An 18,426-nucleotide genomic window follows, 5' to 3' on the forward strand; every position below is an offset into this window, starting at 1 on the left:
AGGCAGAAGTCTGTTAACTTTAGTGTTCTCCAGGAGAAAATTTTGAAAACTTCTTCATTGTGGATTGGCTTCTTATATCCTATTCCTTACTATGTATGCTGACGTTTGTGTTAGGTTGCCTGTTAAGGCTCCGTGGAAGGGATTTGAATGTACTTGTGAATCTAAAAATGGAAATATTTTAAAAAATAATTTCACTTGAAAAATGCTGGTTAAATAGATGTAATTGAAGACAAGATCTGCTGTAAGTGATTGCTCAAAGCAAGAGCAGAAAAGTGAAGCAGAGAAGTGTGGAAGTATTTTTGTAATGATGTGTCATTCACTCTGTCAGTTTTTAATGATAGTCACAATAAGTTATTCCTTAGGTATTTCTTGCCTTGAATTCAGAGTCCTCTCTCTTCCATCTCATCTCATGACATAGAGCTTCTTTCTCAGATTCTTCCCAGCCAGAGTGGGGAGTGGGGAAATGAAAATTACGTTCTGGATACAGGACAAGTTGGATAGCTGAGTTTCTTATGACAAGAAAACCATCTGAAATTCTCATGTTACTATTAGTAAAGAAACCTGGCCAGTCTTGGAAAGCAAATGCTCTAAGTATTAACATACTTCCTTAATTTCTCTTTGTAAAATCAGAGCTGGTAGACTTCATAATCAAGAAGGAAGCAGGGAGGAAGCTGTCTTTTTTCATGATGGCACTCTACCTAAATTTTTCCTTGCCTTTTTCAGAGTATGATTTGCAGGGAGTTTCCATGAGTTGATACATGCATTTTGAGGTATTAGTGTTCAATTATCCAGTCTTGGATTACTTAAGAGTGTTATTGCGTGACAGAGGGCATGATGACATACTTTTATAACTGGTAGGATATTCTGCTTCTGTCTGGTTATTTTAGGACACTATTACGCTGCTAAGAAAAGTTCTGTTGCAGTCTTCTACTAAAGGGCCTAGACATAAAACATCTCTGAAAGAACAATACATGTAATACACAGGAGATGCCACAAATGACATGCAGTTTTGCTTCTGCAGCAAACTAGACCAATAAAATAGCAATAAATAGTTTAATTAATACACAACAGTTTTTCTCTTTCAAGTCTGTAAGCTAGAATATGCTTAAGAAAATGTATACCATCCCAAGTAGTAGCTTGTTTTCAAAAAAACCCTGCAATTAATAATCAGAAGTGTATATATAAAAGTAAATTTTATGTGCTTGGTGGTAGCACAAGTTTATGTACATTGCTGTAATTTCATGAAATTAAAGATTACGCATAAAGAAAGTAATGCATAAAATATTAATAGCAAGATTGGTAGTATAAAGAACCCACAAGATTTGGCTATCTGATGATGATGGATGGTATTATGATGTGATTGGTTTTTAATTCCTCAAGAAGCTTCTGTTTCTGGTTTGGGGGGCATTGTTTTTCTCTTTTTTTCCTCTCACTTTTTAAGTTTAAGACTATAATATGACCAGCACTTCCCAAATACAACCTGTATCTAGTCTGAATATTTTTGTTGAGGTCCTTTTTCTTTGGGATTTCTTCTTTGGGACACAAAAGAGGTCACTGATGCACACGTAAGTGTAAACCATTCCCATAGGATTTGACATGCGTCCTGCTTGTGTGTTCTGAATAAAGCCTTAAGTCCAGCATGCTGAGTAAGTAGGATTCTTCCTGCTTACTCTGTATTGAGTGAAGTACTTCTGACTTCCACGCAGTGCACAGTAGGGAGTATTTAGCTTAGGTCCAAGGGCTTGGTAGAGGTGAAGAGTTTTCTTATACATTGTTTCTAATTACAAGTTTAATCTCCCATGTATATAGCTCAGGTAAGCCAGGTTTAAAATCTCATAGTATAATTAAAATTGCTTGGTCAAACCTGCTGCAGTATTTGAGGTAGAGAATAGAATCCTATTGTTTTGGTGTTGCTGTTGTGATGACTATTGAAAGCTGACTTGGCAGAAAGCAGTCCTTTTTTCTGGATAAAAGGAAAGCAGGCTATGAGATAAGTTATTGATGAAATTAACTGCTGAATTGGAGAGGAAATGCAGCTGACCAATACATGTCATAGTGTGAGCTCTATTAAATGAATATACATGCAGTCAACCATTCATAGGAGCCACACTGGTCTTGAACTGCATTGATCTATAGTATAATTCTAAATGAAATTGATGGAAGAGAGCAACCATTGACAGGAGGTGTAAAGAGAACCATTAAATGTCTTGTACAGGAAAAGTACGATGGCTCGTCTATGTTGTGGATAGAAAGTGTGGTAAAACCGTGGTATTTCTAGGTGTTCCTAGGTAGCTCACCCTTAATTACAATGCAAGGTATGTCAGTGGACTCTCCAAAAATTCCTTCATGGTATTTTGTTTGGTTTTAGAAGAATATCCATAAAGAATCCTGTCAAGAATTTAAAATCAGCTTTTCAAGAAATTTAGATTCAGCTTCGCATCTTGCAGCTCTGAGCTTTAGGTGAAATTTAGTTGTGATGCTGTGTTCTGAGAGCTGTTTATATTATCATTTAAAGACTTCACAGAATCACAGAATCACAGAATCACAAGGTTGGAAAGGACCCATTGGATCATCGAGTCCAACCGTTCCTAACACTCCCTAAACCATGTCCCTAAGTACTTCATCCACCCGTTCCTTAAACACCTCCAGGGAAGGCGACTCGACCACCTCCCTGGGCAGCCTGTTCCAGTACCCAATGACTCTTACTGTGAAGAATTTTTTTCTGATATCCAACCTGAACCTCCCCTGACGGAGCTTCAGGCCATTCCCTCTAGTCCTGTCCCCTGTCACTTGGGAGAAGAGGCCAGCTCCCTCCTCTCCACAACCTCCTTTCAGGTAGTTGTAGAGAGTAATAAGGTCTCCCCTCAGCCTCCTCTTCTCAAGGCTAAACAACCCCAGCTCTCTCAGCCGCTCCTCATAAGACTTGTTCTCCAGCCCCCTCACCAGCTTTGTTGCTCTTCTCTGGACACGCTCCAGAGCCTCAACATCCTTCTTGTGGTGAGGGGCCCAGAACTGAACACAGTATTCGAGGTGCGGTCTCACCAGTGCCGAGTACAGAGGGAGAATGACCTCCCTGGAGGTTATACTTGTTTATGTATTATCACTTAATATAAATACAGGTGTGACTTGGATGCTTGTAAACTTCTTTCAAGACTGTTGTGCAAAAATTGCTACCTTCAAGGCAGATATAATTTCCGGTGGCTTCTCAGGCATGTCCTTTCAGAACATTAGCTCATTGAACTGCTTAATTTACAGGCCTTGATGAATAAAACATTGGGTTCTGTTAGATTTTATTTACATCAGGGGCCACGTGTCCTATAAAAGAATCTCTCTCTTAGTTTTATGTTCACTGGTAGGTGCCCTTTCTTGATGTGTTACCTGCTAGTTTCAGAGCTTCTAGCACATTGTCTTGTCTTTATAAGAAGACTCAAACCTGGACAAACTCCTTTGCCAGAAGCTACTTTGTTAGTTTTATTATATTGCTTGAAATATAGAAGGAATTAATGGGTATATATGCATGTATGTCTAACACATTGTTTAAAATTTACTAATCACTAGAAAAATCTATTTTTATTTCACATCTATATTACACAGTAGCAATAGTGCATGCAGTTGTTAGGCTGTAGTGTAATGGAAGTTGTAATTATTACTTCAGGACTATTTAAAGTTTCTTTAGTGTAGTGCTTATGAAGAGTGCAGAGTACAGGGGCAGAATTACTTCCCTGCTCTTGCTGTTTACGCCATTTCTGATACAAGCCAGGATGCTACTGGCCTTCTTGGCCACCTGGGCCACTGCTGGCTCATGTTCAGCCAGTTATGGACCAACACCCGCACTCCTTTTCCGCTGGGAAGCTTTCCAGCCACTCTTCCCCATTCCTGTAGTGTTGCATGGGGTGGTTGTGACCAAAGTGCAGGAGCTGGCACTTGGCCTTCTTAAACCGCATACAGTTTACCTCGGCCTATTGATCCAGCCTGTCCAGATCCCTCTGCAGAGCCTTCCTACCCTTAAGCAGATCAGCACTCCTGCCCTATTTGATGTCACCTGCAAACAAATGTTATACAGTGTTTGTGTGTAGTCTTTTTTGAATATTACATTAGTAACCCATGTAGTAGTCCAGACTTGATATCCATCAAACTAGTTACTGGAGTGTGGAGAGGCTCTGCACTAGTCTGTGTTTTCTGTTTCTTGAATGGTTGTCTTTTGTCTGTAAAGCACAGTCTGATACATACTGAAGACAGGCAGTATCTTGGGCTTCCCTTCTATCTTAAGTACTGTGCATGTGTTGACAGGTTTCTTTAGCCTTGGATTCTTGGCAATTACAAATGATTCAAAATTATTTCTTTGAAGTATGATGCACTAAGACCCATATTGTTTTGAATGGCTTACATGGTAAGGATTTATTTAGTTAGTTTTTATTATTTCGGAGAAGCCAGGAGACTGGCAGCAGAGTTTTATGATCTCATGTCAGCGAAGAGACAAAAATCTCAGGCATGAGTTCAGTATTCTATTGCGTTGGACAATTCTTAAAAGAAAATAACATTTAACATGCTTCTGTTTCAGCCAATGACGTTTCTCTTCCTGATAACATTTGGAAACCTGTTTAGAAACTACTGAGAAAGCTGTGAAATAAGATTTCCCTGTCCTGTTCATAAACAGGCATATTTTTAATTTTATCAGAAAAAAATCGCACTATTGTGTGATATCTGGAGCATTCCTAGAAGAAAGCACACAGACGATGCAAAATATTAATCCTTTTATATGCAGCATGTTAATTTAAAAATTGTTGTAAATTGCTTTATTTTCACTCTTAACTAATTTTTTAACCCAAACTGAGGTTTTGAGATCAAAAAAATAGTTTGATGTCTCTTTATAACTTCAAGGTTCGTGTTTCATTCGAACTGACCAGCTGGATGGAGAAACAGACTGGAAACTGAAGGTTGCTGTCAGTTGCACACAAAGACTGCCAGCGTTGGGGGTAAGCATTTTATCTGTTTGCTTTTAAGATATCTTCCATCTAGGCATATATATCTCTTATCCAAAAGATTGTTAAAGTTGTTGTAAGTATTGGAAAATATCTGTTACCACAGTCTTAGTTTTTGTAATAAAAAGGAGCTAGATATTCCACTGAATCTTGTATGAGAAGTTGATTATGCAAATATTCTTGGCTTTATATGGAAAAGAAACTGAGACAAAATTAGATCTTTAACTTTGAACTTGATGATTCTTATTGTGGTCTGCGCAGAGATCCATACTCTGCAGAAGCAGTTGTTGTACTGCGAGTGCAAGTCATTCTTGCCTCAGGAGCTGTTGCTTTAGTCACTGACTTGTACACTTGGGAAACAGCAGTCTGCTTTTGGAAGGCAAAGTGCTTGTTGTTGTCAACATGCCTTCTGGTCTGACTAGGTGCAATGTAAAAGTCCTTGCAACAAGGGCTCACTAAGAGCTGCCTGACTGCATGCATTTTTTGAGTGCACGTATGTGCCATGTCATGGGTTACTATCCAAATAAGGAAAAAGGACGTGTGTGTGTATATCTGTATGAATTAAAAATAGACACATATCTACAAAAATATATGTAGAATGGCATAAATGTTTCTTAACAAGAAACCGAATTGTGTCCCTTACATTGGGGAAGCTTGCTATTTTACTTTGGCTTGGTATTAAGAGACTCCCTCTGAAAAAATACAGTGCAAGCTTGTGGAAATTTACTTGTACAGAATTTCTGGTGTTTTGACATCCTTTAGGTGTTTTATTAGAGGCAACCATACCTTAAGAGGACTATTTATATGCTACCTCCATTGAAAAAGTAAGTGTTAGATTTATTTGCCAGATCTTAGCAAGACTTGCAGTTATAATTCCCAGAATTACAGTTGCAGTCACACTGAAATCAGCACAGGGGAGATTTTTTTTTCTTGTATTCATAGTGCTCTGGCCACTAGCTTCACGTGTGACAGGAGGAAAAGATAGCTAGGTCTGAATTTAGAGGATTTGGAACAAGGGACAAAACCAAAGGTTGGTCATGCCAGACAGAAATGCCAAGTCAGGCTCTGCGATTGGAGTTCTGGTGCAAGAACAAACTTAAACAAATATTCTGTAATGTACAGTTGAATTTAGTATTGGTAATAATACCTCTACTGTAGGTTTTTACCATTTAATCACTGACCTTTCTTGTCTTCTCATTTAAAAAAAATCATGTCCACAGTTGAGATAGATGCATGCATTTGACTAAAATCAACGAATTTCTATATTTCTTTGATTTATTTTTTTAATTAAATAGCAATTTTCAGATAAGCACATTTGTGTCCAGCTTAGCTATTATTCTTTATTTCTCTTTTGGTTCAGAAGCATCACTGACTGTACTCAACAAATAAAACTCTGTGTACAGAGCACTGCGTCTTTTAATTCTGTTTGGTTATATTTTCGGTGTCCTGAGCTTGAAAATTTTGGTGGTCTGAGCTTTGGTGTTCTGAATTGTTGTATTGTAAGTTGTATATAGTGTTATTTTGTTTTAAAAAACTAATCAATTATCAGTTGACAAATAAATTGTTAAACATTTACAGAGCTAGTATAAAATTGCTGTTAAATCCGATCATTTTATTTGAAAGTGTTAAATGTTTGTATTGTGGTTGTTTACAGTAGAAAATAAATCAGAAATGGTTGTAATTGGGGAATCTATATTTGAATGTTAGGACATGCAGCCTCAACTTCCTGCAGAAGTGAAGGTTTGCTTCAGATGGTTGTTTTGAGCGTGTAGGGGAGGGAAAGGCAAGGTATCACCAAGAAATTATTGCTGTGTGTTGGAAACAGTAAGCAAGACTTGACTGTACAATATAGTAACCATTTCTTCCTTAGTTTTTTCTACTTCCTGGTGTTAACCTACCTCCAACTGACTTGTGCTTCTTGCAAGATTTTTGTATTCTCCCTCTTCTTGAGCTGTAGGTGACAACGTGAGTTGTGTCATCAGGTGTAACCATGAGTAATGAGAGCTACACACACTTAACAAACCTTCCCTGACCCTCAGCAGCTTATGGAGGCCACCAAGCAGTTGGCATGCCTCTGCCTTTTCTCACGTCACATGGTTATTGGTGGTTAACCACGTTAGCCAAGACTTTTATCTGCATTAAGCCGGCATGTCTTCCTGAAGTAACTGACGCTGGTTATCATACTTCCTGCCAACCAAATATCATAGTATCAGAATAGTTAGGGTTGGAAGGGACCTTAAAGTTCATATTGTTCCAACCCCCCTGCCTTGGGCAGGGACATCTCACTAAATCGGGCTGCCCAAGGCCCCATCCAGCCTGGCCTTGAACACCTCCAGGGATGGGGCATCCACAACTTCCCTGGGCAACCTGTTCCAGTGTCTCACCACTCTCATAGTGAAGAAATTCTTCCTAATGTCCACTCTAAATCTGCCCCTCTCCACTTTATACCCATTCCCCCTGGTCCTGTCCCCACAAGCCTTTATGAACAGTCCCTCTCCAGCTTTCCTGTAGCCCCCTTCAGGTACTGGACAGTCACTTGAGCCTTCTCTGCTCCAGGCTGAACAGGCCCAACTCTCTCAGCCTGTCCTCATAGGGAAGGTGCTCCAGCCCTCCGATCATCTTTGTAGCCCTTCTGCAAAGGGCTTCTGGGCTGCAAGTGCACATTGCCAGCTCATGTTGAGCTTCTCATCGACCAACACCCTCAAGTCCTTCTCTGCATATCCCTGAGCACCTTGTCTATCCATCTTTTAAATACCTCCAGGGATGGCAACCACCTACTTCCCTGGGCAAGTTTGAAGTAGTCTGGCAAAGAACTGAGGTTTGTGCTCCAGTCTGGGATCAACTCTGATTTCCTTTCCTCTACAAAATGCTAGGAGCATTTGGCAGTAATCCTTCCTTCTGCTAAAAGCTGTGGCTGGGGCAGCATCCTCCTTTCTTTTGGTTTGCATTAATGTGCTGCACAAGATGGGTAGTGCATCCTATTTGCCTCTAAATTAATTGCAGGATGAAAATAAAGCATTTTAGGAAACACTTCGGTAAATATTTTTCTTTATATTTTGTAAATCATAGAATGGTTTGAGTTGGAAGGGACTTTAAGATCATCCAGCTCCAACTGCCTCACCATGGGCATTAATGGAAACTGTTTCACTTCAAGGAACTTTGGAAAATTAAACTTTCCAAATACCCAGATCATTTATACCCAATAAATGCCATCTTTTATCTGTTCTGCATAATACAATCAAACAACATTGCCACTTCCACAGGCAGCATACAAATGAAATTCTCCTGACATGCTTGTGTTGCAGGATGTACAGTGATGCTGCCCACCAGGCTCAGTTCTCTGCATAATTGTCACTCGTTTTGATTCCTTTCATTATCTGATGTAAAGATGATGAGTATCTTGTGTTGGCATGAGCTGTCAGTGGTGTCAGCAGAACAGCACTGTAACCCTGCTCACGGTGAAACCCAGAATGAGGAAACCTGCAGAACATCAGAGCTTTTCTTAAAGAACAGATGATACCACCAAGACGATCGGTACAGATTTTGTCTTTATAAAGTACTTAATGTGATAAGAGAATTAAAATTTCAACAAGTCATTTAATGACAGCTGAGGAGCAAATATTCTAACACCTAGATAAGGTTTCTTGCAGTTTCATAGTTGTAGGTAGGGTAGGGCTTTTGGCGATAGGCGTGTTCTTCAAGTGTTTTTCTCCAGTTTGTGTGATCATCTAAATTTATTAACAACAATGAGGTCACTAATTTTCAATAAATGGTGACTTGCTGATTTATTTCAGAAGATCCATACAGCAGTAAACAATACCATTTACATTTAATTAGTTTTATTGAACCAAAGGCAGTTTATTTGTAATGAACTACATGTTATGATTAAGAATGTATTTTAATGATCTTTAAGTAAGGTGAACAAATGTTGCCCTTGACTTAATAGAGGAGATTTTTTGATGTTATTAATAACTTTACAGGGATTTTTACATTGTGAAAAGCAAAAGAGAACATTTTCATTATTGTACCATCATCGAGTTATTTTCTGACTTTCAATGTAGTGAGATAAAATGTATTCTCCTGAATTACTATTTTCAAGTATGAGATAATTAAATTCATATAAAGTTTTTTTAAAGTCTCGCATATTGTTGTATAAAAATAATTTGACTTTTATTGCTTAATTATTCAAGTCTTTCATATAGTTGCTTTAATCTAGAACTGTTACAGTCCCTGTACCCAAGTGTTTTTTTTCCTTTAGATGAGAAAACAACTGAGGTTGTTTGCCCTCATTTTTTCCTTTAAGCAAAGTAATTTTACATGTAGAATACTATTCTACTGCTATGTTCAATAAAAACTATTTGGCTTCAGTGAACCAGCAGTTCTATAGTATGAAAATAATTCTTCTCAGAATCTGAATTTTCATTAAGATCAAGTCCCTCATTAGTTTTATCATTAATAAAAAGTAATTGCTTCTTTTTTAAAAAATAATATAATTAAATAATTTTTTAAGGTAATTTCCCTTCTCTCTGCTTTTATATGGAGGAAGGAAAGACATAACCTAACCAGGTAAATTTTTCTTCCTTAGTGAGCAGAAGTTATATTTACATGTAATGCAGTATACAGATTGTGATGTTTTCTTGTTAAATTCACCATCGTGACGTATTTCAAGACACTGAGATGAGAAATGCATAGCTTCTGCTAGTGGGAATGCAGTGCTAGGGAAAGGAACACCTTTATACTCCTAGAGCAACTTTTATTGTTGAATGCAGTTCATATCTAATATGTCTTCTGTAACTGCATCATTCTTTGGATTTCTTTTTTCCCAGTATTATAAAGCTTCAGCTGCTGTATTTTATTGGTCTGAGAATGATGTCTGTTTGGAGTACAGAGCACTGGCCTACAGAAAAAATGTCATTGTCTCTTTTCTTTACCCCAATAATGACAAAATACTTCAGAAAGCTACAGAGCACATGTAGTGTGGTTTGTATGTCTTTTCTAGTAATGAATGAATTGTGAATGAGCTGCCACCCTGAATTTCTCTCAGAGCACAAGTTTTTCTTGTATTGTTTTAGTCTTGAGGAAAAAAATCTTGTAGTTTTTGAATACTCAGACTGTTCTGTTTTGTGACATTCCAGAGTAATGCCACAAAGGTGTAAGGAATATGCAGATAGCAGTTTTTCAGAGAGATAAATGAGTTTGTTTCAGAGTTGAAATTCAAAGCAGAAAAAAAAGAAAAACATGAAACTTTGTGTTAAATCAGAAATGCAAAAGATGAACAAAACATAAAAACAAAATGTGGTAGGTAACAATGGAGAAAATAGAAAGATTAAAAAAGAGGAAAATATATTACTGTACAAATGCCAATATACTTAAAAAGTTGGAGATTTCTGCTTGCTTTTATTCTAATGCTGCTTCCTACTAAGGCATTCTTTGAAAAGAGAGAAGTTCTTGGTTGACACATTTCACTAGCAGTTTTTATTGTGTATATCACTGTGTGTGGTATTAGTTTTCTGCTGTGCTATCCACTACTGAGAGACTCTTTATTTTTCTTTGCATAATAAAGCACATAATAGCCTGGATTAGCTAAATTGTAGGTGATAACAGATTGGAAAGAAGTTAATGATGAAGACATAGGACACCATCTGTGTATTAGTTTCATATGAATTATTTCTCGTGAACCTGATGAAAGTAGGTTGGAAGAACAAGGATGCAATGAATGAACTTCGTGTGAAAGACTACAATAAATGGCTAACGGTTTAAGATAAAGATAATTTGTGAGAGTTAATGTTCAGATTTGATTCAATTTTTAAAAAGCATATGGAATACAAAGTCTATGTGGGTCTTGCAAGGTATAATGTGAGAGATTTCTTGTCTGAGAATATAAAATGAAATACAAATTTATAGAGCTACACAATTTCAAACTTAATTTTTTGAGTCAAACATGTTTCATAAATGTACAGCAGACAAAAACATTCATTTTTATCTAGAAAAATTAAAAAGTAATGATATTAAAAAATCTGTAGGCAAAACAAAAGAATACAAATCTGCCAGATTTTAAGACAATTGTGCCTGTAGTTAATGTTTTTAATGTTCAAATAACATAATATTCAAATGTAGGGGTTTTCGAAAGAAAAATAATCGCATACTTTTAAAAATAACTGCATTTGAGCCAAGGTGTGGTTGTATATCCATGAATGAGGATGTAAAATAAATTCTGCTTCTGAAGGCGGCGCATTCTAGCTAGCACGAACAGGGTATGGTATCATGTAATCTGCTCCCCAGAGCTGGTGTCAGATTAGCCTTTTACAAGATTCATCCAGCAACAAAGGGCAGAAATAACCCAAATCGTTAGGTGTAACATACAGTCAGAAGATAGACACTCTTAGATTTCATCAGAGGTTACGATTCTTAGGTCAGCTGGGGTTTGGGTATCAGGCATCTGCTTCTCTCGAGGGGAAATTGGATTATGGATCCATGCATTGCCTAGTCAATTCATACTGAAATCTCTTAGCTGCTGTTGGACCTGATTATCTGAAGAACACCAAAGTTTTGCTTCTGTGATTAGAAGAAAGTCCTTTGTATCAGGTTTTTAACAATCAGTCTACGGTATTCTTTCTCTGGGAGGTAGATGTTTCAGAACAACTACCTGATGAAATATTTGTTTCAGAATTTTAAGATAATCCTCTCTGGGCCTATAGGGACCGTTTGTAAGATCTCACAATCAGATTTCCCCCCCACACCCTGTTTATACCATACTGCCATCTATTTATAGATACTGCTACTGTAGTATTGAACTATCTTATTTTTCTTAGTTCCAGGGTAGGTATTTTTGTGGGTTATTTGTTGTCACAAATAGTAGTACCACATATAATAGGGTCAATTTTATCAGACTATTTTAGCATGTCCCTGACTTTAAGCAGATGTATCCAGGCTTTTATGAAGCTGATGGGAGTTTGTCATGGGTTGACTGCAGATGTGCTTGAGCGTTTAAGAGAATTTGAATCAATTTCCTTGTTTCCTCTTGTATTTAGTTGGCTTTGTCTCTGCTGGAAAAGGATTTTTTCCCAATCTAATTAAAACCTACTTTATTTTTAAAAGAACAAATATGTAGAAAATATTTCAAGATCCTACTGTTACAATGGGGCTGTTACAAGAAAATAAAGTAGATAAATTTCTAACTCATGTTATGAACGTAAAACAACTATCAACACATTTAGAATATCATCTCGAGTCTGGGAGTCTGGTTCCTTTATAGCAAGATGTGCTGAAAAAACCAGCATATTTCTTTGTTGGGTAAAAATTTCAATACCTTAACTTGGCTTGGGGTGGGGCGTGTCATAAATTGGAATCTTTACCACTGAACGGTTCTTCAAAATACATGATTAAATTTCAGTTTAAATAATAGTAAGTATGTTAATCTGTTTTACAGGATCTCTTTTCAATCAATGCTTACGTTTATGCTCAGAAGCCACAGCTGGATATTCACAGTTTTGAGGGTACCTTCACGCGGGTAAGTAGTGTATATAAATACAGTTCGACTGCTCTCTTCCGTTTCTCAGTGTAACTGAAACCTATACTTAGTGTCAAAGTCATATCAGATGTTTCCTTAGCTTTACAGCAGTATTTTCCATGGTCCTGCCATGCCGATACTTCATATAAAAGAAACTCTGGTAAACATATAGTTCAGAAGGCTGATACAAAAAGAATATGTGAAAAAAAGCAGTATCTGGGAACTGGGTATTTGTTGACATCGCTATAATCTTCTGTGAAACAATTTGTACAGTAGTACGTATTATTTTCCCCAGACATCTAATCTAGTCTTTGTATATGTCAAAAAACTGGCGAGTTGAATATATTCAGTGGCCTGAGACAGTGCAACTGCTAGCTTATGTGCAGTAAAAATGTGCCTTGTTTAGCAGCATTTCTGTTCAAGGGAAAGCTAGGACTTCGAAAGTCCAGTTGTCTCAAAAAGTAAAATAAAGCTTAAAAGATGTTTATGCATGCTTTCTGAAATCTTCTTTCTAGGTGTAATTATATTTAAGACTGAATATGATAATAAGCTTTCAGGTTTACATGTGTTGTTTTGACTGCTTTAGTAGGAAGGGCAGTTTAACTGGAACTAGTGTGTGTGTGCATCTAAAGACATTGCCCTCAGATTTGCTTCACAGTGAATCACGCTGCAGTTGTTTTTAGAAAATTTTTTTTTTTCTTACTCTATATGTTCTATATAGTGAAATGTTGTTTTGGGACATTTGTTTACTGATTTATCTTTCTTCTGCTGCTATGAGCCCTCCCTTCTAACACTGAATCAGTTTTTGCATCTGATTTATATTTTATGTTAAAGTGAAAAAAAAAAATTGTTTGCTTAGTGATGCTAATGCATACATTTTTCCTACTTAAGCACTGATGTTCAAAGAATTCTTGCAAGGGTAGGTTGACAGGGTAATAGCGCATTGATTTTTCTTTTCTTTTTTTCCCCATTATGAAGACAGAGTACTAACAATGTAGAAGACAAACTTAGATAATTTCAAAAAGTGTGTGACCATAAAACAAAACAGAAACTTAGGTGCACAGCTCTGAAGTTTTTATGAGGTAACAACTTCATTTAAGTACTGCTACGTGAGAAACAGATCCACAGCAAACCTGATAACTATTAGAAGATACCTTTTACAGTACACCTGCATAACCCTTCAGAAGGAGTTAAAGCTCTGCTGTACTCTGATGTCTGCCAAATTCTCATGAAGTAATTTTCCATTGTCCTCCATGGATTGTGGTGCATTATATGCAGTCAGTGCATCAAACCAAGTGTGTGTCCTTGCATGGAAGGATCATGTCTGGCCCTTAAATAATGGCCTAAGTTAATTCTTTGCCTCCACTCCTCTCTTCTGGACATCCTACCAAGGAACAATAGATAATTTAAATCAATATTCTGTAAAAATGTGAGATAGTTTTGTTTGTTCTCAGGGCATCATCCATGTCTTGGCTGAGCTTATTTTGAAACAGTGGTACACAGAACAGGAATTTACACAGGCATAGAATACTAGAATTTCTCTTCTGACTGATGCTCCTATGTGGGCTTGAGATAAATTGAGAAGCTGTTTCATCAGTTCTGAAAAAGCACGAGAGAAACACATGTCTCTAGAAGGAGAATAAAAGGTAGCTGTACTTCTTAATCCAGCTTTTACCAGTGGAACCCAAGGAGTAGAGCTTTACACCAGTATAGGCTAGCATGGCCACTGTTATGTACATTTTACTTACTGCTTCTGTACAGAATCATGGAAATTCTTCTGCTTTTGACCTCGGCTGGTTTTTGTTTAAATTTTGGTCCCTTCTTCCATCATTCTTGTAAGAATCTTTTCCTTTAATTTCTACTATACTGCAGATCTGTGTTGTCACCTCAGTCTCTTCGTTCACTTTGGGAATATATCTAAATCTTTTTTTTTTTAATTAGTCCAGTAGAAATCTCTGAGAACCGCTTCCTTTGAGTTTAGTTGATCTGCTATAATAAACTTTTTTTTTCTTATGGTACAGAACTATTTGGTATAATTTTTTCCAATATAGTACCTTGTCAAATGTTTTAAAAAACCTGCCTTGATGCAAAACCTGTTGCATGTAGCTGTTGATACTTTGGAAAAATACATATCAAGATGCAAGGATGGAAATTTGTGTATTCAGTTGTGAGTAGAGTCTCTGGCCTGGGGCTGATTATACAGACGTTTTCTTGGATAAGTCTACTTTAGTAGAGAGAAGGAGGTTTTTTTTAACTTCATCTTTATTGTTAGAGAATTAACTGTTTTGAAACAATAATTGTGTCACTCCAGTGTATCTTCATTTTATGTTGCCACTGAGGGAATGCTGTAATGTTCTGCAACTCCTTTTTACTCACCTGCCTTGTGCTGGCACTGACAGCCATACGGACAGCCAGACTAAGGAGCCAACGTGTGCAGAAGCTGACCCTGTCCGAAATGCATATGCCAATAAAAGGAACCTAGCAGGAGTAATTGGGGAAGGAATCTCTTTCAACTGATGTAACTAAATTAATGTTTATTCTTCCACTTTCCTACAAAAGCTGGTGGGGTTGTTGTACCGCATCCTGTCAGGTGGGAACAGTGCTGGAAAAGGTCAAATGGAAGTGGTGCACTGGTTCATTCAAGGATTAGGTATTTCATCTCAAAGCCCTCTGTTATTATCTGAACAGATTTCTAATAAACTGTAGCACTGAACCCTTTCGAATGGCTACTTGAAATTTGACATACTCCTTGGTTAGCTATTATGAATTCAGGACTGGGAATAGGATATATTCAATTTTTATTTCGCTCCTCATCTGTTCCTTTTCCTCTGCACGTGCAAGAGCTACAGACTAATTTCCTAGAGTAAGAACTGCAGGCAATTTAAACCTGTGTGATCAGTGCTGGATGTGACTTCAAAAACTAAGCCTGAATATGAAGCTGGGATGCAATACTGAACTGCACTATTCTGTTAATGGACTTAATTCAAAATTTAAAGACCAAGAAACATAGAGCTGCCAAATGAAATTCACCTCAGCAGACCTTAAGTGGAAATTTTGTCAGTTGGACAAAGGAGCCCTTATATTACAAATTTCTGCTACTAGAATGAGTGGTGGATTCAATTTACCCTATAACATAATGTTCTGTTAGCTGTAGCAGTGTCAGAAAGTTTGCAGAACCGTTTCTTACCACAGACCAGGTCTTGTTCAGGAATCAGAGTCCTTGTCCCTTCCCTGTTTCGTCTGTCCCTACCAGCTCCCCCAAAGTAGAAATAAAAATAATGTGAAACAGCTAAACTTATAACTGCTAAATATTTTTTTTTATTTTTCATTGGAGTAACTTATGACAAGTGAAAAATAAAGTTAATAAGTCTTAATCCGTTTAGGTATGGAAGGTGTGGTATGTGGTATTTGGTAAATTGAATGAACTGTAGAAAGCTGGAAATGTTAGATGAGCGATTATAATGTGAAGGGTTTGTGATGAAATAATCAGAAGCTAACTGCTTGACCAAACTATGCTGTTAATCATTGCGTGAGTGGAAAGAGGTAGTTCATTAGATGTTTTTACTCTTTCGAATGACCTAAAAGGATGTATTTCACTAAGTCTTGTAGCAGATAGACATTGTACAAGTGACTTTTTCCTGGCTGTTCTCACCACTCCATAATCACTGCAGGGCTTTCAGTTTCTTATTGTAATAAGAGAGAGTTTTGTAATTCACTGTCTTAAAATCTCTAATTGAAGAATACACTTAGGCAGAGAAAAAGAGTTTCCAAGCTTATTATGCTATTCCTAACAATAGCCAGAAACAGACTGCAGAGAAGGAGAGTAGAGTAGGATAAGGAGATGATACTGCCACCTCAGAAGATTCTGCTGTCGCATAACAGCTCATGATGTGGGAACATCTTGAGTCAGAGCTGGTTTCTATAAGTAACCTGCAATGAATTTTACTTCTTTAAACCTACCCAGTTCCCCGTTGAACCTGTGTAACCTTTGAAGCATTCAGATAGAAAGTTGTGCAGGTTTATTATGTATTTTTGTGAAGAAAAATTGCCTGTTATTTTAATTTTCCCAGCCTTCTTTATGAGCGCTTTCTTCTTTGTTAAAAGACTGTCCTCCCTTTCTAGGTGTCCATCTCAGATTTTTGTCATGTTCCTCATTAGAGTTTAGGTTTCATTAGTCATATCTAATATGGAAGCTATATTGACCACCCTTCTTGCCCATTTTGAAGATTTTCTAGTTCTTTTTATTTTCCACTTGGAATAAGGAGGAGGAAGGAGAGATGAATAAGGAATAAGAATAAGAATAAGGAATATTCTTCCTTGGAATAAGGAAGAGAAGGACCTGGGGGTGCTGGTTGACAGCCGACTGAACATGAGCCAGCAGTGTGCCCAGGTGGCCAAGAAGGCCAACGGCATCTTGGCTTGTATCAGAAATGGGGTCACCAGCAGGTCCAGGGAGGTGATTCTCCCTCTGTACTCAGCACTGGTGAGACCGCACCTTGAATACTGTGTTCAGTTCTGGACCCCTCACCACAAGAAGGATGTTGAGGCTCTGGAGCATGTCCAGAGAAGAGCAACAAAGCTGGTGAGGGGGCTGGAGAACAAGTCTTACGAGGAGCGGCTGAGAGAGCTGGGGTTGTTTAGCCTTGAGAAGAGGAGGCTGAGGGGAGACCTTATTACTCTCTACAACTACCTGAAAGGAGGTTGTGGAGAGGAGGGAGCTGGCCTCTTCTCCCAAGTGACAGAGGACAGGACAAGAGGGAATGGCCTGAAGCTCCGTCAGGGGAGGTTCAGGTTGGATATCAGAAAAAAATTCTTCACAGTAAGAGTCATTGGGTACTGGAACAGGCTGCCCAGGGAGGTGGTCGAGTCGCCTTCCCTGGAGGCGTTTAAGGAACGGGTGGATGAAGTGCTTAGGGACATGGTTTAGGGAGTGTTAGGAATGGTTGGACTCGATGATCCAATGGGTCCTTTCCAACCTTGTGATTCTGTGATTCTGTGATTCTGTGATTTAGAACTACATACTTAGTACTTGGGCAAACTGTGGATTTCTTTGTAGTAGCATATTTGTTGTTCTGTTTTTTCCTCTCCTAGTAATTCTAAACTTTGAGCTTGTTCTTGACTATTAGTGTTTTGGTAGATTTGTAATAATCTCATAGTTTTTCTGAGCAGTTATCAGTTCTGATTAGATTTGATCAGCTTAGAATTCATCACTTTGTGAAGTTGGGATATTTTCTTCCTTTGCCTGCATCACTTTACATTTCACTGTACGGAATTTCATCTGTCCACTTTTTTGTAGTATAGGTTAACATATCGTAGTACCCCACTATGAAATCATGAGTGTTTTTTTCTACAGCTATTTTTATCTGAAGTCTTCTTTGGTCTTGAATTATAAATACAAACGTATGCACAGATACAGCAGTGAACGTTTCTTTGAATTCTGCAGCTTTTCTGTATGTAATTGTGTACATTAATTCTATGCTAATGGCTAGTTCAAACACAATGCTCTTTTTGAAATTCAAATTCTTTCTTCATGCTGGAATTCAACATAATGCAAAAATGACTACATAAGTATGATTGCAGTTTTAGTAAGCGGTAGATAGGAAACCATCTCTTTCAGTCTTTGGGGGGAGCTATTTGGAGTCCCATTATGGACAACAGGTATTCTGTATAGAACTTCGGAGGGCAAAACACAAAGACTTTTTTGGGTTTTGAGACTAAATTCATTTCAAGTATAGTATTCACATCTGTCTCCTGTCACTGTGTGTTGGTGATTATAAAAGACTGACCCATGCATTTCCATGAGGTTGCAGCATTTGGCTGAAGTGTGGGATCTTCGTGATCAGCTCTGTTAGTACACATCGTCCTACTATATGCCTGCTGTGGACTTTTCTGACAAACTGTAGCATGATTTGCTGTTTGAAGTACAGTAGCGAG

The 18,426-nt window shown here is 37.7% G+C and overlaps 1 protein-coding gene across 4 annotated transcripts in view; it reads left to right on the forward strand.

Moving 5' to 3' along the window:
- The window catches only part of ATP9B (ATPase phospholipid transporting 9B (putative)), a 163,819-nt gene that overhangs the window by 62,522 nt on the left and 82,871 nt on the right, over positions 1–18,426 (forward strand). For all 4 annotated transcript variants that reach the window (XM_054057837.1, XM_054057836.1, XM_054057839.1 and 1 more), the window contains exons 8-9: positions 4,882–4,976; positions 12,412–12,492. In XM_054057837.1, the coding sequence (XP_053913812.1) occupies positions 4,882–4,976; positions 12,412–12,492 (176 nt within the window). The remainder of the gene's footprint in view (positions 1–4,881; positions 4,977–12,411; positions 12,493–18,426) is intronic.

The sequence above is a fragment of the Cuculus canorus genome, chromosome 2, assembly GCF_017976375.1.
Source record: "Cuculus canorus isolate bCucCan1 chromosome 2, bCucCan1.pri, whole genome shotgun sequence".
NCBI classification, from domain to species: Eukaryota; Metazoa; Chordata; class Aves; order Cuculiformes; family Cuculidae; genus Cuculus; species Cuculus canorus.